Genomic DNA, 25,829 nt, shown 5'->3' with positions numbered 1-25,829 from the left:
TAAATATATGTCGTGTACCAGTACATGAAGTGTGGACCACGCTGTGAAAAGGTCGTGTATATCAAATGATGATTGTCACGCAGAGCTTACTTCCTGATGCCAGTAGGTGGCGCTATGACATCTAGGGCTGGGCAATAAAACAATAATGATAATTATCGCAATATAATTTTCCCCAACAACAATATAATTAATGTTCAATATATCGTCAATAAATATTTGGTTTAATTCGAATTTAATTTGAATCACGAACAGATTAGCACTTAATTTGTCTATTAAAAAAATTATTTTGTTGAGGAAAGTGGGCCTGAAAAAAGATTTACTGATCATATTTGGTGACAGATTTTTATCATCACAGTTTTTGATTGTTTGAGCTCAGACTTGTGAAGTGATCTGCTGTTTGGCATCAAGTGTTTGTCCCATTCTGACCACAAAGAAAAGTTTAACCACATAATTAACCATCTGGTTTCTTCAATTCTCAATCAGGAGCAAAAATCAGCCTTTAAACTTAGATAATTTCATATTTATCGTGATAATTATCGATATCGAATGATGTGAAATGTTTTTACCGTGATAACATTTCTGCCCACATCGCCCAGCCCTATTGGCATGTAGATGCGTTTAAGGCGCCACGCCGCGGTCCCGCCCTTGGACAAAGACGTCAATAGCTTTAAACCGCGCAGTGAAAACTTGAAGTTCTCTAGGAGGAGTTGGTTAAAGTACGGACCTTTTAAAAAGTGAATAAATGGGCTGAATTACACATTCAAATCAAAATGGCGGACTTCCTGTTGGATTAAGAGCAAGGATTTTTTCTGCGTCTTGATCTGGATGAGATAACATGACAAAACATTCGTGCATCTGGGTCGAACAGTTTATAGGGGGCGCTATGGAGCCCTACTCGAGACCCATAGGACATGAAAATCTTCGCCATTTCTGATGTGTGTGCAAAGTTTGGAGAGTTGTTGAGAACTTTTAGGCTGTCAAAAATGGCTGAAAGAAAGATATAAACAAAGAAACAATTCATGTTTTTTATTTTTATTAAATCTTTTTATTTGAAAATATTCACACTGTATTAGATATATCCATTTAACTTTATTCCAATATAGTTCCACAACATATTTAGTTACTTTACGGTTACGTTATTCTTTGCTAAAGGGACTTTTCAAGCGACAAGTCAAAATGAGATTTTAGGGAGAACAAGGAAAATCCAGTAAAAAAAAACCAAAAAGAAAACTTCCTGTTCATGTGAAGCATCGTGGGAATTTCTCTGCGATCATTATCTAAACTCAAGCCTGCAGTTTTCTCGCTTATGCAGAAATTTTGCTTCCTTGCAGACCATCACGGAGGAGGGTGTTATGGGTAACTTTAGGGGTCGGTGTGCACACCTCTGCGGTCCTATCAAATGTGTTTTAAGTTGTGTTTGTTAATTTCAACAAGTCAATAATATTAAAAATTTAATCATATCAATGAATTTATCATGTAAATATACATATGGAATTATTTAAATGTGCAATTATTTAAGGGAAAAATTCACAATGAATGTATTGTAGTTTCGTGAAATGTGACTTAACAGGTTGTTACTTGATCATTTCTTCCCACTGATCTCCTGCTTGACTTTCTCGCAATTTGAAATGAGCTACTTATGACTCTGAGTTGAGTTTAAATGTCTGCAGAAGAATCACTTCTGTTTTTCAAACAGTTTAAAAAGTGCCCACATAAGGGATTTACATCCAAACTGACCTGCAGGTACATCCCGCCGCGCTGCGAGCCGCCGGCACAGATCCTCAGTGTTTAATGAGCTCGGAGGCCGGACTGACTGAGATTCTGTCCGGCCCCCGAGAGCCATAACAGGGGCCGGCCCCCCCACCCCCCCCCACCCCCGACCTGGAAGCTATAACTCACTGCCCGATGTGGCATTTAATCTCAATTGAGCCAAAACGGCCGAAGGCTGTGTGACACCGCGGTGACATTAAGCAGCAGTAATCGTTGAGAAATGGCTCTTCAGAGGCCGCCACCAACACACACACACACACACACACACACACTCCTGTGTGTGAGTGTGTGCGGAGAGTAAACCCAGCTGCAGTGGGACACGCTCCGTAAACACGCCGAGAGCAGTCGCATCTATCCATCGGACAAAAATCCAGCTCTTTGTTTCCTGCTCCTCCTCTTTCACTCCGTCACTGACATTATTACGTTCTCTTCCCCCTTCTTTTAATAATTCTTTCCCCTCATTCTCCCATTGCAACCCTGTCTTAAACTCTCTTAAACTCACTTAAACAAAACACTCACTCACTCACAGACTCTCTCATTAAACAGAACATGGTGGTTTAGTTTCTCCTCTTCAAACAGAGGCGGCTCTGCAGCTGCAATCCATCATCTTTACTCCCCAACTAACTTACAAAGACACACACAGAAATATCCACTTAAACACACACTTAAGAATAAACTTTTTAAGCCCGTAGAGATGGAAACACACTCGCGGCAGATAAATTCATGCACAAAGAACGGAGATAAAAGACGAAGGCAGCTGTGACGCGGGATCCACATCTGGTCCGTTTGGTCCAGTTTATCAGATGAGAACTAAGAAGCTGATTTCCACAGCAGTCGTGTTTTGTGGGGAGATAGAGACCCCTGTGAGGGAAGCAACACTAGAAAAGGTCAAAGGTCATCGACCAGGAGGCGACTCCCAGTCTAGAGAGCTGCTTTGGGATCCCGCGGGGCCCAACACAAATCGCGCGAGAGCAGGCGGTTTTAACTGCGGGCGGTTAAAAAAAATATAGTGCGGGTCCCGCAGTAGCGCTGAGAAGATGGAGTCAACAAACGAAGCTGAGAAGAAGATTAAAAAGACAACATGCGACTGGTCACGAGAACGCGACCTCCGGTACGGGAGGCGGACACGCTGACGAGGGAGCTAAACCCCGTAGCCACTGACGTCAGTCGCCAGGACGTCTCCTAAGGCTTTATCAGTATCATACTATCAGGCTTAACGTCTCAATGCTATGAACTCTGGGTAATTCTTAGCTGAAGCCAAAAAATTTGCCAAAGACAAACAAGTACATTCACATTTTTTCCCATTTGTTTTGCCTTTTTTTCACCACTGCATAAATTAAATAGTCAAAATGAGCTTTTTCCTCAGGATGTGGAGAGACTACGGTGGGGGGTCCGGGGCCCGAGAGGGGCCGGTAAAGTAAATTACATGTGTCCATTTTCTTTTAATGGACACATGTAATTTACTTTATACTTTCTGTGAATATAATCCAGTTAATCTTATTTCCATCCTGTACAGACGCCTTATTTTGAAAACCGGACATTGTCACGTGTGTTTCCTCCTCGTGCTAAATCCATCCAGTCCGACCCGGTTTGATAAATAATGTCGTCCGGCGTAACATGAAGACTTCACAGCTTCTCTTCATACTAAAGAGATAAACTGACAGGATAAAGTCTCTAACCTGCCTGTCAGCTCGCTCTGGGCCCTTTCACTTACCGTAAAGGCCTGAATATATGTGCACTCCAAATGTAGGTGCGGCTAGCTTAATCAGCTTCTCACAGACGAGTGACAAAAACACTCAAAGCGGTTCTTTTCTAAGAAATCGGCCACAGATGGAGCAGATGTGCTGGGAGACACTTCAGCAGAACAGCGTCTGCAAACCGGACAACATAATTGATCGGCCAAATTTATTCCGTCTTTTGACTTATTAGGCCGAGCACTGAAAGTGCTATTTCTTTGCCATTTTCATTCGGTGCATCAAGTCCAAGAAGGAACGTCACGAGAACCGATACTTCAGTAACAAGTCGTGTTTGGAAATCGGATTATTTTTAAAATTTTATGGTTTTAGCGGCTCCGACAGCTCTGTGTCAAAGCCTCGGTTTCTCACAGTTTGGGGATCTGTCAGAGGGCTAATTTAGGACACTTGATCACCTGAAAATCCCCAAAGATGACGATGCAGTTTTACAGCTCAAAGAACTGAATGTCTGTCCAACGCTCCTGTTACAGTAGGAGGAGTCAGGGACCGTCTTTACGATAGAATCCTTTTCAATCATCAATAACCGCTTATGTTTTACAACAAAAACCTGAAACCACTGCAAATATAGATAATATAGAGACCATCCTTAAACATTTCACACCTGAGAGCTTGTAAGGAAAAGTCAAATATGCACATTGCATGGTAGTAATTTTAATGTCAACAGCATCAAACATCAAACCACCTCCCATCTGTCCTGGACGTCCTCTCACAGCTTTGTTCTTTGTAAAGTTTTTCTTTAAGTACATGATGGGATTTATTGTTTTGTTTTTTTTCCTGCGGTCTTGAATTGGGTATTGAGAATCATGGGATTTCACTAGTATCTTCCTTTCTGGTATGTTGGAATCCGCAGCATAAAGCGCTCAGAAGGTCGGCGAGAGCGCCTGACGACTGGACAGCGGGACGGCCCTGAGCCTCTGAACAAAGACACCATGATCGCCAGCGCCTCGACCTGAAACCAAACTATGATCCTTCAGGAATTCGCAACTTCATAAGACAAACAGACCCTTTCCACCGATGGATGTCTGCAAACCTCTGGTTATTTTTGATATAAAATATTATCACAGCCTCAGATCCACTCTGACTTTATCACTTGTAACACCGTACTGTAAAAAACTAGAGCCAGTCGGGTTTGGATTTTTAAGGCTGATAAGACAAATATTTTTAATAAAGAAGCATCTCAAACGCAAACAGCGTTCGTGCTGAGCGGGACATTAAACTGTCCGACTACGTACCAGAGATACTAAATGACCTTAAACCGTCCGGCTGTTCTGTACCGACGTTTCTTGCTCCTCACTGATCTCTACTTTTGCTTCACCGACAGACCCTCAGTGAGTGTGTGTGTCTGTTTCAAGTGTTTGTTTATTCCTCAGCGTCACTGGATGCAAGATGTTTTATTTACAGCGCACCAAACTGCCTCCGCCTCCCCCACCTCTCCTATAGCTCACTGTATAGATCTGTACGCTGGGGAGGAAACCTGAAGCCAGAGAGCAGCAAACACAAGCAGCCTCTTCCCCATGAAGCATGCCTGTGATATGGATTTTCCCAGAAGCCTGTAGTATCGCAGCAGAGTTGTAACGAGGTGCATATTCCTCGTCTGATGCATTTAATCCGTGAGTCAGTGTGGGCGAGATGCAGAGCGGATAACACGGCGGACGCCGCAGCCTCTCAGACATCAACTGCACACATTTAAAGCCACATTTCACGTCTGCAGGCGGAGAGAATTCGTTGTTGGTCCACAGGCGATGCGTAGACTTCAGCCTCGTCCAAGTTAGCAACAATAAATACGCAACGTGTGGTTGTGCTTCAAATTAAGACGACATTTGGTCAAGTTCATACTCCTCAACTTGAAGAAGCACTGAGCCAAAGTTTTATTTCCTTTTATTATTTAAAGAGCTCCGTTTTTATTTTCATGCTTTTGTACATTACAGCGCCGTCTCTGCTGTTCTGCTGCCCTGAGACAATAAAACCGTCTTCTGTGAGTCACTCGAGGCAGACCGCCCCTGGACCTAGGTAGACATTAGTGATAGTATTCATAGTTTTCACGTCTCGTCACAGTCCAAGGAAAACGCTCCCTTGGACGTTATTTTCCGCTGCCCGCCAACCCGGCTGTGTGAGGCGAGGGATTCCCCACAAGGTGAACGTAAATATTACCGCAGTCGAGCGGAGGTTTTTGGCGCTGTAACGTTATACGGATCAGATTTGCCCAACACTTGCAGTTTGTGTTCATATCTTTCTTTTTCTTGAGTTGGAAGCTGATCCAAATAAAATCTGACTGCTGTTGCGGCGTCTCTGCGGGAGAGTGGCGGTGTGAGCCTCTGTTGTTTTGCCCCCCCACAGGTCACCGCTCATGTCACGCGACTGAAAACTATGAATTTAATTTATTTTAATTCCATGATGGTTTGACTTTATTGGTCAGAGGTTTCCTTCACTTTCTGTAATAAAAGATCTAAAAGACGGGGACCCTGGGAAAAAAACCTTATCAAATCTTGTCTGTGGTCTAATTTGTGTGGGTTTAGGGGGCCTTGACGTTTGAGAACCGGTGACTTAAGTTACACGTAAGTTAAGCGTTACTTACGTAACACAGCTAAAAACAATCAGTACTGATTTTTTGTTTCACAGAGGAAATGAACAGCAGCCTCCGGGTTGACCGTCTGGTTTCCGACCCACTCGTCCACCCCAAACACCTCCTGACTTGGACTTTTAAGTTATTTATACTACTTTTAGCGTTCAACAGTAACAGTCCTCTGTCTCCGGCTCGCAGACGTCGTCAGCAGCGTGGAAATGACATCATTAAAGTGTAGAGCGCGAGTCTCTACAACGTGAAATTCATCTGTAAAATTATGAATGCAGCAAAAGCTCTGACGGGCAACAGAGTGTGTGTGTGAATGTGTGTGTGTGTGTGTGTGTGTGTGTGTGTGCGCGCGCGCGCGCAGATGAAAGGCAGTAAGTAACAGGCAGACAGGGAGACTGAGAACCCTCGGCTGGGATTGGCTGAGACGCTGCTGATGCATTATGGGAACAAAGTGACCAACAGTGAGGTGATTAACCCGGAGTTGCCACGTTAACGAGGACGTGTGTTTGTGTGTGTGTGCGTGCGACAGGTGGTCAGTCAGCAGACAGGTGTTCATCTGCATACTAGTCAACCTGAGGGAGTGTGTGTGTGTGTGTGTGTCTCACCTGTCTCTGGATCAGTGCCAGTGTCTCCTGTCCCTCCGCCATCAGTCTCGCTATAGTTTTTGGATCCTCTACTTTCCCGTTGTCCCTGAAGGCATCACGCACCCGCCGCAGTGCATAGGTCCTGCAAAACACACACACACACACACACACACTTTAGTTTAATTCAGTTCATCCACGGTGAAAAATGAAAACAATAGCGAAGACAGAAGATAATAAAAACAACAAATATGTGCAGTCGAGACACAAAAGGCCTCCGAGGGCTTTATAAAGACAAACAACAACAAACCAAACACAAAGTTAAACCACAGAAACCTCAACAACATCTGGAGGGACGCTAAGAAAATAAGAGAAAAACAGATAAATTAGTGCAGATGAGATCAAAACAAACCTCAAGGTAGCGGCGTAAAAAAAACAACAACATAAAAACCAACTGGGGAGGATACACGTTCAGACTGCAACAGGTCACAAACGAGTCTGCAGACTGGACCCCAACGGTCCGAACCAGCTGGACCGGACCGGTTTCTCAACACATTTCCACCACACACCCATCATCGGATTAACCCGGAGTCGGCAAGTAGTTCTGGTCCCTAAACGTTAACCACATCCTCAGAGGGCGTTTCACACGGACCTTGTGCATCAAATACAGATGTTGAAGCCCTGGAGTGAGAACATGTTGGATATTCAGACTACTTTAATGACGCGCGGGATCTTTGTACAGCAGCTTTGTCTTTTCTCTGAGCTCAACAGTAAAATGTTCTTTCAACAGAAACACTGAAGCTCCTCGAATCCGTCTCTAGTTTATACGACAACATCTATAACAACAGAAAAGCTTATTTACTTACTTACTCGTTACTTCTCTCAAGTTTAAAGGCTGATTCTGAGTGAAAACTGAAGAAACCAGATGGTTAATCGTGTGGTTTAACTTTTCTTTATGGTCAGAACGTCACAAACACATGAGGCCAAACAGCAGATCGCTTCATCTGAGGCAGAACATTCAAAACTATTATGATAAAAATCTTTTCAACAAATATGGACTAGTAAATCCTTTTTAGCCCCTTTTCCTCCAAAAAAATAATATTTTAATACGTTAAGTGCTAATCTGTTCGTGATTCTAATGAATTCAACCCAACCAAATATTTATTCTTATATTGGAGGTAAATTATATAGCGATAATTATCATTATTGTTTTGTTGCCCAGCCCTAATAGTTATACTGTAGAGCAGTGGGTGGTAATAGGCGGCCCGCCAGCAATAATATCTGCTTTCATAGTAGTAAAAAATAAAAAATGAACTGATAGCGGCTGGTGCTGAAATAGATCTCAGTCATGACAGCTACTCACATAATCACTTCCTCTTAAGGGATTGTGCCTACAAAAGAAAAGCACAAGAATGTTTTTTGCAGCAATGTTGCATTTATCGAGAGCTTTTACTTTAAAGGTTCTGAAGGACATTGGAAAGGGTCTCTGACTTGCTCGACACACCTCTGAGAAAAGCCGCCAGTCAACGTGCGATTGGAAATGAAAATAAGCGTCCATAGGATCAAACGCCGGGACGCGCACACACACGCTTTATTGTGAGCACGTGCAGAGAAAAAAAAACAAGTCCGCAAGTCTGCACGTTGTGAAATCTACAGCAGAACCCAATTTTTGTTTCTATGTCACTGACTAATAAAACTTCCATCTAAACCAACACGTTACTGGCTGCAGATACGATCGTACTCTGCAGGAATCTGCATCGGTCGAGCACTAGAAAACAGTATAACACAGAAACAGCTGGTACTAAAAAAAGTAGAGAAGGGAGAAACAACACGTGGTTCCTGAGGCTCGGTGACGCAGAAGCTACAGGGCCAGATCATTTCCAGGAAACTTCCACGGACGTCTGCAGACTCGAGCTCTGAACACCTGACGGATTCCCTCGTGGTTAAATTGTTATTGTAATGTTCAGCTGCTGTCAGATCTAAACGTGAGTGTTGGAAATCTGTCAAAGCCGACCTCGGTAACCTCCAACACTCACAGCACCGGATCCTCGCTGTTTTCAGTTTCACGGCGATGACCGCGAAGTCCAGAATAATAAACTACAGATGAGGAAGTAAATCAAAGCAGACAAATTGGAAACACTGAAGTATTTCCTGGCAGGAGCCGCTGAAGTGAAAATGATCATTGGTTTAATTTTCGGCTCTTTTTGTCTGGATGGACTCGGGCGTCATTACAGCTGGCAGCTCGTCCGATGTGGGGAAACTACAACATCGACCTTGGGAAGTTACAGCGCTGCCCGGCAGAGCCATTCATCTTCCTCCGTGGTGTCTCCAGCTCATTTAGGATTTAAGACGGAAACAATAAAAGTGTGATGGATCTGATTTACATGCCGTGGTTAAACACCAGGAGCGCTACGAGGACATGACGGACGAGTGGCGAGGACAAGGGGAGAGCGAGCTACGAGGGTGAAGGATTGAAAGGGAGGAGGAAATAAGTGACAAGGATAAAAGGAGTAGACAAAAGGAAGGAAGGATGAAACTGAGGAAGGAAGTTCTAAAGAAGAAAAAAGAATAAATACATAAAATAAGAGGAGTGATAAGTGAAAAGTTAGGGGAGTAAAGGATTAAAGACGAGGAAGTAAAGTTAACGGGCAGAAGTAAAGGATGCAAGGAAGGAAGAACACAAGGTAGTAAACAAGGATGGACAGGAGGCATGAAAAAGCAAAGTCATGGATGGAAGGAAGCTGTGAAAGAAAGAGGGAGGAGAAAAAGGGGAAATAAGAAAGATGTGAAACAACGAAGGACTAGTGGAGAGCGGGAAGGAAGAAGGATAGGACAGAAGGTGAGAGGAAGGAAATGTAAGTAAACAAGGAAGAAAGGGAGGAGGACAGGAGTGATGAAGAACATAAAGGAGGGTGTAAACAAGGAAGGACAGGTCATCAGAGATGGAAAGGCCCGATTAAAGAAACGAAGGACACGAGGAAAGGAGGTACAGAAGGACAGAAGGCAGGAAAACTGCTCGACACCGAGGGAAACGAAGGAGGACGACATGTGAGCAGCTGGAGACAATCGTCCATCTTGTCGTCCTTTCGGTCTGAAGCTCAGCAGGGCCGAGTCACACAAACCCCTCAGCCTAACGAGCCGCGGCCACTAACGAGCGAAACAAAAGAACAACAAAGAGATTAGACGGAGCTGAAAATGATCAACAGGCAGGAAGGAGGTGACCGCCAGCCGCCTGTCCAGCAGCTTAATGTCTCCTCCGGACAGGAAGTCACGCATGATGGAGGGAGAGCAACAGAATGACTCGAGGTTTCACAAAAGGTCATTTATTAATGTTTTTAAAAACACACAGTCACGTGAGGACATGTGTGGAAATGAACGTCTGTTTTTATAAAACACTTTAAGTGATTATTAATGTTCAGCATTTAATTATAACTACTACTATCAAGCAACATTTCATATTAAAACAACCGTTTTTGTACTGTACTGTCATTATTATGTGTTTTTTGCCGCCTCCTCTTACAGGTGTCCACAGGAGGAGTTATTAATAAACACTAAGACTTTATAGTGTCACCTTTTAGGTAGTTTATCTTCGCTTGGCGACCACAAATTAAAGACAGACTGTCTGCGGTACAAACTGAGGGTGTGGAGTTGGACGAACTTGTACTGGGCAGGGAGGGTCTAATGAAACCAAGTAAGGAACCTCCAGGTCTGCAAAGTGAAGCCATGTGGAAGCACCTTAAACCTGCGTCCTCTCCGGCAGCCAGCAGGGGGCGACTCCAGCGGCTGCAGAAAGAAGTGTGATTGTATAGAAGTCTGTGAGAAAATGTTTCTACTTGTCAGCTGATTTATTCCCTCAGTAAACACTTTCCTGATGAGTTTCTGGTCTCAGTCGCTAGTTTCAAGTCTTTTTCAACACAGCATGATGTTCATTTAGTACATTATGGTCCCATTTAGAGGAACAGAGACCAGGAAGCAGGGGAGGCTTTAGGGCGGGGCTATCATGGCGTTCGTGTACATTTAACCAGCGCCGCTGAAAAAGCTTATCAGGAGTCGGCTGTCAATTTTTTCCGGTATGTACATTTTGTTTTGAGCCCGTTTGTCGCTAGCCAAAATTAGCATCCCAGCTAATATCACAGTTAACCTTGCTAACCAAGCTAGCTAGCGCCACCGTCTCCTCCTCATATGGTCACGTGTGGTTCCAAAAGAACAAGGTGGCGACGGCCAAAATGCCAAAAACTCGAGGCTTCAGCACCATCAATAGTCCACAATCACAGTGACATCACGGTGACTCCGCCCACTTCTTTTCTACAGTCTATACATGCAAAACAATTGAGATGCATTATGGGAAATGTAGGCTTCTGTGTTTTAAAAAAGTTTGACCCAAACTAGGGACTAAAAATCTGGATTATCTTGACGTCCTCGGCTTTAAATCGGATTCTCCCGAGTCTCAAACCTTAAAACGTCTGCCGCGACAACAGAGTGGAGATCATTTTAAACTCCTCAAACCTCAGAGGGAATTCACCTCTATGATCTTTGGGAAACGAGAGGGGAAAGGGAGGAAAGGAAGGAGACGAGGGGAGATGGAGGAGAGATTCTGCCTGTTAACTTATTAATCAGAAGCTTTTGTCATAGCGTGATGACTTGGACAGCTTTCTACCACACGCACACACAGGCGGGAGGAAGAGACGCGAGGACACCGATGACGAACCAGAGAGAGGGAGAGACACAGGATCGGTTTATTTGATGTTGTTTTGTTCTTGTTCCTACGCAGAGAAATGACCTACTTCTGACAGCCTGCTTCTTCCTCCTCCTCTTTCCTCCTCTCGTCCTCCGCCCGTCTCTCTCCAACACACCTGAGGTTTAAGCCCTGCGGCAGAGCTGAGCACCTCCTTCTGCTAAAGTTTATCACTGGAAGACGGTCGTTTGGCAACACTTTACAATTGACCCTTCGCTAAGCCACGCGGCTGGCCAATCACAGCGCAGTATAGGACACCCTCTAACTGAGGTCCCACACTTTTGACCTCAGAGCCGTTTTCTAGATTTCTTTTGCTGTATTTTTCCAAGATATGGTCAAACGCTGTTCCTGGGACACTTGTAAGGATTACAGTCATAACCAGACAAGTTGAAAGAAGCAGCGCGATTGATTCTCTTTAAAAACTCAAATCCAGTGAAATGTCGGCTGTGGATCGTTCCTCGTTATTTAGCTCACTTCCTACTGGATGTAACGTTTTTAATGATAGAGAGCAGAAACCTACCCAGCTGTATCTATCGGTATTTTCTGCTAAGCGGGCTGGGGGAGTAGTAACTTAGCTCGTTTCTTATTTCAGCGTTTTAATTCACCCGACGTACCTCCGCTGCAAACTCGTCAGCGTTCCCCGCTTCTCGTGCCGTTTTTCCGTCATCAGTACCAGCTCTACTCGACTCGGTTTGGCCGTCCTCCGTTTTCCGGTGCAGATAATATCCAGAGATAGCAAAACAAACCAACGTGGTAGCTATATATCGGTATAAACGGTATTGTCTAATTTCATATATCTTTTGAAATTATATATCGGTATACCTCATATCCCGACATACCGCCCAGCCCCAACAGGAACAGTGTTGGTCACGTGGTCGCGTGGTTCACTTTTACTCTGATCGGTAGGCTGTAGCGTCTATCGTTATTTGTTTCACGTCAGTTTGACAGCCTGAATACAACCTTCAAATACACAATGCAACTGCAAAACTGTCTGCTTCTTTCTGAGATCGCTTTTCCTCCCAAAGTTAAACTGTATTTCTCCGGGGAGTGCAGCGACAGACAGCGGCAGTCTGACAGGTCAGACAGTTTGTCGGACGTAGCGACAGTAACTAAGGGGGGCGTGGCTTAGCGAAGGGTCAATTGAGCTGTTTTGTCGTTCAGGTACGAGGACGTGTTGTTGTACACCATGCTTGTTTAAAATGAGTTAAAATGGTAGCGCTTGTCATGCTAACGTGCTCACAATGACAATGCTAACGTGATGAGGTTAAGAAGGTATAATTTACCGTCTTCGCCATTTTAGTTCAGCGCGTTCAGCAGGATAATATTTGCTAAAAGTACAGCTGAGACTGAGGGGAAAGTTATAAGTTTAGCCAAAGTTGTTGGACAAATTAAAACCCTCTGATTTAGCTTCCAAACTTGGAAAAAGAAAAAAGGAACCACTGGGCTACAACTTCAAACACGATGTTTAACAGGAACATCTGAGGAAACACATGTAGTTGTTTCAAGGCTTTTTTAGAATTACTGCTAAACGCTTTGAAATAAACCTAAGAGGTTAGATCGGCTGCCGTCATCAGCTCGCCACCTACTGGTCGGAAGGTGCACTGCAGTGAAAGTTAAATAACCATGCTCATTTTGTGTTTCTCCCAGTGTGGTCTACAGTAACTTTCTTTTATATCTTTGATATACTCTCTTGTGCTCTGACATGTTTTAATATCTGCTCCATCCTTCAGGGCTTCTGTTCAGCTCGATTTATCCATCTCCAATAAATCCTCCCCGCAGCTCCTTTTCTGCATCTGCTTGTTGCTTCTCCTTTTCTTTGCTCACAGCAAACTTGTCCTGTGTTCAGACTGCACAGCTGATATATATATATATTCCCCCCCCCCCCTTTCATGTGTGGTCCAAATTAGAACCAGGTCGGATTTATTAAAACGCGACCTCGGTCTGGACGGTCAGATGAGTGTTCATGCGACTCTGACGTCTCTAGAGGTGACATGCACCTCCTCAAAAAAGTAACTACATGTCGGGGCGACACGGGACGTAAGAACTATGATTGGCCTCGCAATGCCTCTGAGCACACAGCGGGATCAATACATCTGAGCACCATAACCCGAGCGAAATGACTCGTTTCACTGTCAGACTGTGATCTCCATTCGGTCGACAACATTTGAAAAGCCTACAACGGCGGCACATATATAATTTTACCCCCATTCAAGTTAGCGGAGGGCTACACCGGAAGTTAGCCTGCTCGGCCGACAAAAGTCAACACAGTGGACGCTGTAGCGCTACCGCCGACTAGCGTTTGGCGGTGTAATTGCAGAATGACGCAGGCACTGACGTACAAGTATAAATGCATGGCTACGCACGTAGACCCAAAAGTATAAATCACGGGCTGCAGCTAATGATTAGTCTGTTTTCACAATCAATTAGTTGTTTGGTTTCTAAAAGGAATTTTGTAGGAAAGTATTAAGTAACAAGCATTGATCACATTAGATGAAGGAGTGTCTTGCTGAAAATAAAAACACTGCAAAAGTAACTTATTTAGATTCTTTTCAGCACTAATAATAACAACAGATAGCAACAACATGTTAACATAACTACTCAAATAGAGGCAAACGTAATCAAGTAACTAAAGATTGAATTAAACTTAATTAAATGCTTTGAGTCTTTGGAGACTGCAGTCTTTGGTTATTGAAAGTTCGGCTGTCCTGAATTATGTCACACTTAGGTGAGACCAGGAGTATCCCTTTGATGGGATAATGAAACACAGAGCAAGGTCAGTTGCCACAGTTACATGTGTGGGGGAGGGGGGGGCAGTTTTGATAGGCTGTTAAGGGAAATGCTAATCGCTGGTTTGTGTCCCTTTGTCAGTCTAACAGTCAGGCCCTGCGTTATCAGCTTCGGAATCAAAAAGGTGCCAGTTTTATGGTCAGGGATAGCACTTAGAGAAAGCAACTTTGACCCCCCCCTTCCGTTGGGGTCTCCACAGCAGTCTGTTGAAGTTGATCTTTAAACCCCCTGCTCTTCTCTGGGAGAGGAAAGAGGAATTTGGAGTAGCTCCAAATTTATTCAATATAAAATGCACAAATCCACACCGTTGTCCCACTACAATATAATATTTCACGACACAAAATGCAGCTCTACACATTTTATAAGGTAAATTAAAATGTTAAATCAATAATCCAGGTAGAAATTCAGTTCACTGAGGAGGAAAGAAAGCAGAAAATATTCACTTCAGAGAAGCTGATATCAGAATTTAGGAAGTTTCTCAAACTATTACTCAAACCGATTCGTTGCAGCTCTATTGATAACCTCTGTTGCCTAAATGTTTACATTTTCTAGTGTGAAAATAAAGTGTGAAAATAATACTTTTACTAGGGTTTGTTTTTATTACACTTGTGTTTATGTTCTGCTTCTTGTTTCTATTAGCCGCTGCAGTGATCTAATCTTCCTGCAGACAATCATGCATTTTTCATCTGACTTCTGTTATTTATTTTATTTATGTTCTCCCTCTGACAAAGCTCTCCAAATTCAGCCAAACTCTCCCACCTCTCCTCCCAGGAAGTGCTGCGAGCGCCTGCATCAGCTGTTATTGTAGTCAGACAGCAGGAGACAACAAAATACAGCCTGCAGCAACGTCTGGCATATTCAGGTCACCCCACAACAAGCCAGCCAGCGCACCAGCGCACCGTTTCCACCACAAACTGGAGCTCAGGAGGGGAGACCCACAGCAGGAATGAAATCTCTTCTGATTTTGTCCTCGTTGTTGCTTCGTTCGACCAACAGCCCAAAACCCACACAGTATTCAAAGTTACTATAATGTAAGAGAAAGAAAAGCAGCAAATCCTCACGCAGGAAGAAGTTTGACACTTTTGCTAGAAATTGACAATAACGATTATTAAAATAATTGCTAATAAATTCTCTCTCCAGCAGTCTGATCACATTTGCATCCTGTAGCTGCAGCTTCTGCACTGCGACGACGACTCCTCAACTTTTCAGATTACCTCAACAACCAATCTGACTCGTCACCTGTAACCTTCCAAAGTGAGGCGGCGGCGGCGTTTAGAGTCGAGCCACTTGGATTCGTCGTGAATTCATTCAAACCTAAAGTAACTCGTGTTTCACTCACTCGAAAGAGTGTGACTCAGCACTTTCTGCAGCGATGTGCCCAGTATAATGCTAACGTGGTTCACGAAACAGACAGCATTCAGCAGGCGAGAGAGAAAATGACTTTCTTTACTCCTGCAAAGGTCGTTTCCAGCGCCGTTTGTTTGTCAGCAGAATTACAGGACGACGACTGTCCTGACTGTGGTGAACATACAACAGAACATAACCTCAAACGTCACTGCAGGAACAAACAATCAATCAGGGATGTGATTTACTGGAGCGGGGCGCCTACATGCCCGGGGCGGCGGGCGCCTACATGCCCGGGGCGGCGGGCGCCTACATGCCAGGGGCGGCGGGCGCCTACATGCCAGGGGCGGCGGGCGCCTACATGCCAGGGGCGGCGGGCGCCTACATGCCAGGGGCGGCGGGCGCCTACATGCTCGGGGCGGCGGGCGCCTACATGCTCGGGGCGGGCTCCTACATGCTCGGGGCGGCGGGCGCCTACATGTTCGGGGCGGGCTCCTACATGTTCGGGGCGGGCTCCTACATGCTCGGGGCGGCGGGCGCCTACATGCTCGGGGCGGGCTCCTACATGTTCGGGGCGGGCTCCTACATGTTCGGGGCGGCTCCTACATGCTCGGGGCAGCGGGCGCCTACATGCTCGGGGCGGCGGGCGCCTACATGCTCGGGGCGGGCTCCTACATGCTCGGGGCGGCTCCTACATGCTCGGGGCGGCGCCTACATGCTCGGGGCGGCGGGCGCCTACATGCTCGGGGCGGCTCCTACAGCATCAACAGAGAAAATGAGATGATGGTGCTGAAGTGTTTGTAGTTTTAATGAACTACCAAACATTAACTGCAGTAACATTATGGAGGTCGGTATTATTATAATAAAGTAATTTCCTTTGCTCTGCCAGGGCCGACTCTCCGCTCATGAGGTCCAGCTGCTCGTCTCTGGGCAGGAGGCTGGAATTTATTTTATTTGGACCAGCAGCAGCGGCAGCAGGTGGCCATTTGTCATCTGGCCGCTCAATAATTCAACACAGCGGCGGCCGCGGAGGCTAGCAGGGAGCGGCGGCCCTCTGATGTCCGCGCAGAGAGCCGAGTGTTATGACAGTTGGAGACACACACACAGAAATACTGTCAACACCACAGTGAGGATGACTGTGCTGCTGCAGCACGAGGGACGAAGAGGAGGAAAGAAACTAGACGTGTAAGGTGGTGAGACCGTGGCTTTTTAGTCTGTGGCTGTAAAGTGAAAGAAAAGAACGGCCTCATTACATTAGAGAGAACAGGACGCAGCGTTCAGCTGCATAAAGACAGACGGACATTTGAATACTTCAGTGACGGCTGACTTCACGTACTAGTTTTTTAATGTGTACAGCCTGACAGAGACTGGATTTTCAAGGTCAATATCACCACGATCATCAGTATGATAATGATATATTGGAAAATTATGTAATGTTTTATTAAACAACAACAATACAAATTAAACACTCTTAATACAGTTCCCTTAAAGATATTTTGCCTGAGATGGGCTTTCCGTTTCTTTGCACACTGATAATCAGACTGGTATGTGTGGCCCTGCGATGGACTGAAGACATTTGTTTTTATTTTCTTATAGATTCAATGATTCATCAAGAGACTAACTGAAAATGTATCAGGTTTAGGAGTTGATAAACTCACAGCTGATGTGGACGGTTGTTGATGAAAACTCAATGCAACACAGACGCCTCGTCAATCAGACATTTATTTGGGCGGTGATTCAAAGATCTGCAACCTTCAAATGGGTCAACAGAAACTTCAGGGTGTCGACATATGAACGGCAACTCAAACAAATGATGCAACACCTTTACATATTTACTGTTCGTGGTATGTAACACAAACACCATTACCCACAAACCCCAGACTTTAACCACGGGTCAAACACCAGCAGCTCAACACACCGACTTGTTAAAGCTGTTTCGGCCACTTGGCGGCAACGCAACAATCTGAACACCACACTGACATATTGAGCCTTTTTTTGTTTGCTTACTGGGACACAGAAAGATGGACTCCTGGGAGATTTGAACTGAGACCAGGACACATTAATTGCTTGTTGAACTGTGGGTTTTATATGGAATATATAATATTGTGTAACACACTGTGTGGAGAACTTCTCGTAGTCTGCAGGCCGACCTGTCGATATTATTTCATGCCATGACTTGACTCTCAAATTATCTTTCTCATATTATTTGATATTTCTTCTCCACCATAGCTCATAATAATAATTCACGCTTCACCTAATTTCATCATAACACCGGCCCGACCCACAAGAAACAACAGTGTGTGTTTAATCTAGCTAATACTGTGTTGGTCAGACTGCACACTGATTTACTGCATGTCCGTTTTGAATAAAACACAAAAGGTGAAGAGCTTAAAAATTAATCGCATATTAAATCGCAATATTGTTAAAAAATAAATAAATAAATCGCAATTAGATTATTTTCGTTCAGCCCTAATCAGTAGCAGCCTTATTTTAAACTGTGTTTGAAGTCCTGCATTCAAAACCTTACTTAACCTAAGTATGTAAGTATTATAAGCAAAATGTACTTAAAAGTACCAACAGTAAAAGTACTCATAGTGCAGTAAATGGTCCCCGTCAGTGTTTTACCATTATGCTATTAGACAGATAGATAATTTATTCAACCACGATGGGAAATTGCAGTTGCATCGTTTTACATAACCAAAACACACAATTACAGTTATGAAACATAAACTTCACACGTTATGTGACCAGTAGATCATGCAGAGGATGTAAAGTAGCAGCAGGATTCATTTTACTGCTGCATTTATGTGCATGTTTCATTTTGCGGGTAGTTTAATCCACAGCGATGCATCATATTCAGTAAAATCATCTTATGTTTGTAGCATCGCTGTCCACGAACTTTCCAGCTGATCTAAGGTTGCGATAGTTTATTCAGATTAAGAAGTGGCCTGTCCTCGTCCCCGTCCACCGGAAATGTCCTCGTTTTTAACTGTGCGTTAATCATAGACTGTGTAAGGTGTTATTAACAGACCTGGAGTCAGATTTTACCTGGTCAGACGCGTGTCGTGCCGACAAGGGAGTGAAAACTGATTGCGTGTGTGGCCAAATAAGTGTTTGCAGTTTAAAGTAATCAGGCCGGACATTCACGGGATTATAGGCAATAATTAGAAGGCTGTTGTTGCTGATGGATTATGTGTTTGGTCTTCTTAATGTCCCAAGAATGAACAGTAAAACGTTTGGTGAAGCAGCTTTCTGTTCTTATGCACCGGTGGCTTGAAACAAACTCCCATTACAAATAAGAGAAGCAACCTCAGCTTTAAGAAGCAGCTCAACACCTACTTTTATGCCTTTGCTTTTAACTGATTATAGTTATTATTTTATATTGTATTTATTTCACACTGTAGCCTTTCCCAGTTTTAATACCCGTGTTTTTGTGCTTGTTGCTGTTTTGTATGTTTTATTTATTTATGCACTTCTTTTTACTTGAGTGCTCGTGATGAAAGGTGCCATACAAATAAAGCCTTTACTGTAAATGGCCAAAACAAGCCATAAAACGCAGTAAGAGATTTCAGCTTCGACTTATTGACTGGAAAGTAGATTCTGCTTCAAAACGACTTATATTTGACAGAAATGAACACAGAACTGAAAAGGTTTCATTCCTCCAGTCTGCAGCTACCAGACGGGCAGTCAGACATGTTTTGAAGCATGTTTGTGAAACACTGCGGGGTGTGAACAGCTGTGCGACCTTTACTTTGAGCCCCCGCAGGTGTTTCGTTGTGTTTTGTAACACCGGCCGGCTGATGTAAACACAGCCGTTAGCTGCTACGTTAGCATCTTTCCCGCCGCTGACAGGCGATTTAAACCGGGTTTAACGGTCCGGCAGGTGCGTTCTCGTCCGCCGGACACCGTCTCTTACCTGAAGTTGTAGGAGGGGAACTTCTTGCTCTCTGCCAGCATCCTCCTGTACAGAGAAATCACCTGCGCTCGCGTGGACGCCGCCATGATGTCGCTAATATTTCTGCTCCACCACCCGATTTAAGCCTCAGGACCCCCTCACTGACGCGCGTCCAAAGACAGCGCCTGTGCAGAAATACGAGTTTCCCGTCACTGTTCTTCTCCTCGCGTTAATTTAATTTAAAGTAAACTCCACACGGACAGATCATAATGTCGTAATAAGTCAGCACAAAACTGTAAAATTCATTATTATTATACTCCAGCTACACACACACGCAGGCATCGTCTCCGCCGCCCGAACAGCAGCTCGGCGCCGGAGAGTGACAGACGGTGAGTTAGCTTGTCTCATTTTAACCTCTTAAAAGTTCACGTTAATGAACTAATAATGCGATTTAATGAAGGTTCGGTGTTGTGAGGTTAAAGAGCCTGACTTTAAAACACCGAGCGGCAGCGTGTCGGGCCACGCAGCCACGTATTTCCCCCCAACATGTCCTTGTTGTGGCTCAGCGTGTGTTCGCTGCTCTGCTGCAGACTGACACACCTGCAGCCTTGAAGTTCAACTGTGCAACTTCACAGAGCTGAATGACAGATATTATATATATATAAGTGCACGTAAGGTGTCATGCAGGCACGCGGCGTTGGCATCACTGTGTGCACGTGAACATGATGACCGTCAGGGTGACATTAAACCTCATGTTCCCAAGAGTCTCTTTAAACCATCCTGCAAGTTGCTGCAGACTTTTATAAAACATGTTTCCCACAGTTTGAATATAAATCTGTTAACACTGAGACCAGGAACCGTGTTTACCAAGTCTTTGTTTTAAGAGTCCACAAGTTTGAGACAGACCGGTCTCTGGTCCTGAACAAGTCATACTGTGCTCTTCATCAAATTTAATACCATTTCATTTAAAATAAAATATAACAAGAGATAAAAATAAACTTTACGTGTGTGTATACAGTATATGTGTATATATATAATTTAATGAATTAAAGGTTGAAAGTTTTTTATATCTTAATGTATATTTGGGCTTGGGGTGGGTCCCAAGTCAGTTCGAGTCAAAAGGCTCAAGTCCAAGTGAAGTCACGAGTCGGTGGCGTTGAGCCCCCGACGTACTTGCTTTATTTAACGCGTAGACAGGCGCCGGCGACGGAAACGGCGTTGTTCACATACTTGCCTGCGTACTTTGCGTGTACCTGGAGGATTAAACCTGAATCCGCTAGGGGGCAGAGCAGTACACCGGATCGTCCCTCGCCGACACCAGCTTATCTTCTTCGACAGCCTCCGAATTTGCACGTCGTAAATAAACCAAACACGGCGACACTCGAGCAGGTTGTGATTTTAATGAGACATCAGGACGATCGCAGTAATTGCGGACATAGATCTCCTTATTTCAAGTGTGCTGCTGACCTTCCTCGTATTTTGCGTTTAATGGCGGTGAGCTAGACCAACTGCATACCGCCACCTCCTGGGCTGAACTCTGAACTGCATCTCGCGGACGCGTGGCGTTAATTTCTGGAGACGTGCAGAACCTACGCTCCAGAGGAACGCAAACGCCAAATCAAACGTGTAGTTAAAAGCAGGTATATCCGGGTCAAGTTGCAGGTCTGTTTTAAATCCTCTCAAGTCGAATCTCGAAGTCACGTGACTCTGTGGAGTTGAGCGGCTGCAGCGTTGTTGTAAAAAGCTTAAAACACACTTTAATTCAGACGTTATCTCTTTTTCTTCTGGGATGCAGAAGACAAGCATAAAGCTGGATGTTGCTTTTCTTGCATCTCGTGCATCTTATCTGGGAATTTTATTTTATGCACTTGTTCTTCTCCCAGCAGCAGACGCTCCTGTTGTTGTTGTTGTTGTTGTTGTTGTTGTTGTTCTGTGTGAGAAATGTTAGAACAGTTAAATAGTAAAATCCAAATTATACATGATTTTGCTAAATTGCAAACCGCTGAGGACGTGATGGAAAATAAATTCAACCAGAAAATAGTAACAGTAAAACATCAGTTCTACATATTGAAGATTAGACGTGGCTGATTCAGAGGTCGTCATTCATTCATTCATTCATTCATTCATTCATTCATTTTATCAACGTGTTTCATCGCTGAAGTCAACAAAGACAGAAGAGTTTTACCGACAAAAAAAAGACAGAATTTAAGAACATTTTTAAAAGAAAACACACAGGATTTGAAACAATAAGGCCGACATGATCTGATGTGTTTGATTATATTTAAAGGCGCCAGGATCGATTTGGTCTGTCGTAAACTAAAACTCAAAGGAGGTCCAGTTTCCCGAAGCAAAAGTTCGGAACATCATAACGTCTGGCTGTATGAACATTAGTCAACAACTGTGTTGTCACATCAAATAATATTTCTATAATATTTGCATCAAACTGGAGGGATAATAAATAATGTATACGTGAGCTGTCCTGTCTCGTGGTGGCGCTTCACGTGGATGTCGACGGTCTCGGGTCACTTGGTTTTGAACTGCCCGTGTACGTCCTTGGTCTCTTTTCTCCGTCGCCTCCTCTCTTGCTCTGTGCGTCTCACTCTGAGCGGCGTCACATGAGACGATTGGTTTGGACCATTGGTCTGCGAGTCTCCTGGGCGGCTAGACCAGGACAGTAAATGCTAGAAAAGCCCCTTCTCCACCGCAGGACATTTTATTAGGCCACGTGATTACTATCGATTATTTACAAGTATTAGTCGACAGGTTAATCAATAACAATGTCTTAAGGGAAGGCTGAAGTGTCGAGGTCGTTCGTGGTGTCTGACCTTTTGACCTCTGGGTCAGCTTGAGTCAGCTCGGCCGAGAAGGACAGGAGTGGCGTTGGTCGTGGTCGTGGGTTCGATCCCCGGTCGTCCCGGGCCTTTCTGTGTCTGCGTTGGTTCTCTGCGACTTCCTCCCACCGTCCGAACACGTGCAGGTTGATTGGTGGCGTGATTAGGCGTGAGTAGGGCTGGGCGATTAGGCCAAAAATGTTCTCAAGATAAAAACATTTCACAACATTCACTATCGATAATTATCACAATAAGTGTCAAATGGTTATTTCTCTCAAGTTTAAAGGCTGATTTTTGCTCCTGAGTGAAAACTGAAGAAACCAGATGGTTAATTATGTGGTTAAACTTTTCTTTATGGTCAGAACGGGACAAACACTTGATGCCAATCAGCAAATCTGAGGCAGAACATTCAAAACAATTATGATAAAATCTCTTTTCAACAAATATGATTAGTAAATCTTTTTTCAGTCCCTTTGCCTCAACAAAATAAACATCTTAATAGAATCGTGATTCTAATGAATTAAATCAAATATTTCTGGACGATATATTGAACATATGTTACATTGCTATTGAGGAAAATTATATTGGGATAATTATCGTTATTGTTTGATTGCGAGTGGCCCTGTGATGGACTGGCGACCTGTCCAGGGTGGACCCCGCCTCCCGCCTTTAATGTCAGCTGGGATTGGCTCCAGCCCCCCCGCGACCCTGCATGAGTAAGCGAGTATAGATAATGGATGGTGTGTGTGTGTGTGTGTGTGTGTGTGTGTGTGTGTGTGTACAGTATGCTCTTTGGGGAAGATGTGTAAAAGGTCAGAGACGCATCCTGTTTGTTGATATCCTGCTGTCTTTTAGTGTAAAGGTCAGTGCCACTGCTGTGTGTGCTGTGTGCGTTCGTGTGAGTGTGCATGTGAGTGTGCATGTGCATGTGTGTGTGTGTGTGATATGCAGTGACTGTGTTGACCATTGTGTCTGTAAGTATTCAGGTTACCAAAGTGTGTTTTGTGCATGTTTGTTGGTTAAAACTCGGTTCATAACATTGATTGTCGCATCATGGTTCACATTTGTGTGTGTGTGTGTGTGTGTGTGTGTGTGTGTGTGTGTGTGTGTACATCTACCTTTGTGAGGACCAGTCTGAGGCCGACCTTGAAGTTAGGACGAGGGATGCACCGTTTTAAACTTTCTATCCCCAAAAACTGATCCAGTTGACCCCAAACTGCTTCAACTAGCAAATTATTTTCATTGCTGACTAATCTGCCCGTTATCTTCTAAATTAACCGATCAGTCTCTTTGCATCTCAGTTCCCCAAAGCGAAAGGTGACATTTTCAAATGTCTTACTGTGTTTGACCAACAGCTCAAAATATGGTAAAATATTCAGTTTATTACCACAGAAACCCAAAAGAAGAGCACACGTTATCATGAGAGACGCTGGAACCAGGGAACTTTAGTTCATTTTTGCTTAAAATTAACGGTTTATCAATTATCTTGATAGTTGCTAATTAATTATCTGCCAATCAACTGATTGTTAGAGCTGCATGCTAGGGCTGAGCAAAAACATATTTCCAGCTCGTCTTGTCAATTTATTTTTTGACCGTTAGCTCAATGCTAACATGTTATGGGAATCTCCACTAACATGCTAACAAACATTAGCATCACGATAATATAAGCTTTACATGATCTACACATTTTGCTTCACATGCTAAACATCCTGAACGACATAGTGTACAAATACTTACAGACCCGTGTTTCCTGAGTGAAATAAAAAAGAGCTGCTAACTTCACGGCTTGATCTGACCAGCTACGGCAACACAGAAGGGTCAATAGTCAAACTCAAAATTCCCAGTGTCCTAAAAACGGAGCTACCACGAGGTGGAGAAAAGGCAGCACGGCGCTGTGTCACTGAACAGCTCGCTTATAAATGTAATGTGATGTACATAATAGACTTAGGTGGTGCACAGCAATTTGTATTTTAAGCTCTATTTTAATAATGAAAATAAATTCAGTGAATTTGCATTTCTACGGGCCTTTTATAAATATTTTATTTCATAGTTGCTCTATAGTTATATAGAGCAAAAACATTTTGTACTCGCAGGGAATAAAGAGAGAAAACCTGCACTTTACCTTTTCACAGGTATTTTGTAATCATAGTTTTATTGTGATGTATCATTATAGGACTGACTAGCAGTATATTGATTATTGAGTTGCTGCCTCGTGATTTCATCGGTATCGTGAGCCGTGTATCGTGACGTACCCTATGTACACCCAAACCGAGTAGCCGTCAGTGAAAGGCAGCAGTCGGGATGCTTTTTTTTTTTTTTTATGAGGGCAACAGGTAACGATGATTTTAGTACTCAAAGCTTCTATAGATTTCATTTTCTTTCTCTTCCTCCACTTTGCAAACAGGTCCATTATAATCACGTCGTGTTCACAGCGTCAGTAACGTGATGCAAAGAATTTGCGTTGATGCATTTTAGTAAGGGGATTAATCGTTTCAGCCCTACTTTCTGTACATTGTTTGGAAGGTTTATAAAACTTCATCGACGACAGAAACCCCGCCTCATTCTTGTGAAGTGCCCGCGACTAACAGTTGACACAATCCAGTGTGGCATCACTGTCCAGACACAGACCTGAGCTGCTCAGTGAAGTCCTGTATGTGGCTGATTACCCCTCCACCTTACCCGCTCATCGACTCCGTCTTCTCTCGCCCCAGCGTCAGTCCTTATGAAGCTATAAAAACAATATGGAGGAAACACTTTTATTTGTGAAGCACAAGCAGGATGAAGAAGAGGAAGAATGATTTTAAAGGATTCATTTAAACCTTTATATCTCTATGGATTAATTACTAACGATTAATCTTTAGGTTGATTAATCCAAAAATCCAGAGAAATCCCAGAGAGATATTCAGTTCATCACGTAGAAAAGCAGCAGAGGAGGAGCTGGACTCAGGAAAAGTTTTGGCATTTGATTCAAACTATAGTTTCTGTCAGTTAATCAACTGATCGACAAATGGCTTCAGCTCCAGTGAACGTTAATAGAGTCACAGAGCACGAGGGCCACCAGTCCGATCGACCACGGTACACGTTCTCATCATCGTCGACAGAACACGGAGCTGCGCTGTTTCCTGTCAGGGAATGGATTATGTCAATGAGCGTCCTCACAAGCGAAGAAGTGTGTGTGTGTCTGCAGAGCGAGCTGACTGACAGATCAGTAAAGCCGGATTCCCTTCAGTCCCCAGCTGACTGGACGAACTCGCCGTCTAATCGGAGCTTTCAGTCCGTCAGCGCCGCTGCTCGCACTGAGCGCCTCAACGCTTTATATCCGGTGTCACATCTGATTCCTCAGCTTCAGCACCGACTGTGCAGACTGGAAGCAGCCCTGTCAGTGATCCTGGTATCTGACGTGAAAAGGTTTCCAGTTCACTGTCACAGAGGAGGAAAGAAACTAGAAAATATTCAATTTTAAGAAATCAGAAGTTTTTTTAAAAATCACTCAAAACTCTTAATCGATTATTAAAAATAGTTGTTAATCGTTGCCGCAGCCAAGAAATGCTTCTGTGAGG

General features: G+C 43.9%; 2 protein-coding genes across 4 annotated transcripts in view; one reads left to right on the top strand and one right to left on the bottom strand.

Moving 5' to 3' along the window:
- Positions 1-19,677, bottom strand: part of LOC119913596 (LYR motif-containing protein 4A) — a 44,829-nt gene extending 25,152 nt beyond the window's left edge. The window contains exons 1-2 of the mRNA XM_038732928.1: positions 19,460-19,677; positions 6,702-6,822 (exon numbers count right to left, since the gene is read on the bottom strand). Coding sequence (XP_038588856.1) covers positions 6,702-6,822; positions 19,460-19,545 — 207 coding nt within the window. The 5' untranslated portion in view covers positions 19,546-19,677. The remainder of the gene's footprint in view (positions 1-6,701; positions 6,823-19,459) is intronic.
- An 11-nt stretch (positions 19,678-19,688) lies between these two features.
- The window catches only part of fars2 (phenylalanyl-tRNA synthetase 2, mitochondrial), a 184,810-nt gene continuing 178,669 nt past the window's right edge, over positions 19,689-25,829 (top strand). For 2 of the 3 annotated variants that reach the window (XM_038732925.1, XM_038732926.1), the window contains exon 1: positions 19,695-19,827. The gene's annotated coding sequence lies outside the window, so the exon portion shown is untranslated. Of the gene's footprint in view, positions 19,828-25,829 lie in introns of all 3 variants that reach the window. The other variant, XM_038732924.1, reaches the window with a different exon arrangement.

This window comes from Micropterus salmoides, unplaced genomic scaffold (genome assembly GCF_014851395.1).
Source record: "Micropterus salmoides isolate LMB-PRFRI ecotype aquatic unplaced genomic scaffold, ASM1485139v1 Ms_hic_scaffold_1, whole genome shotgun sequence".
NCBI classification, from domain to species: domain Eukaryota; kingdom Metazoa; phylum Chordata; class Actinopteri; order Centrarchiformes; family Centrarchidae; genus Micropterus; species Micropterus salmoides.
Note: the sequence above shows the minus strand (reverse complement) of the source record. Positions and strands in the feature narration are given on the sequence as shown.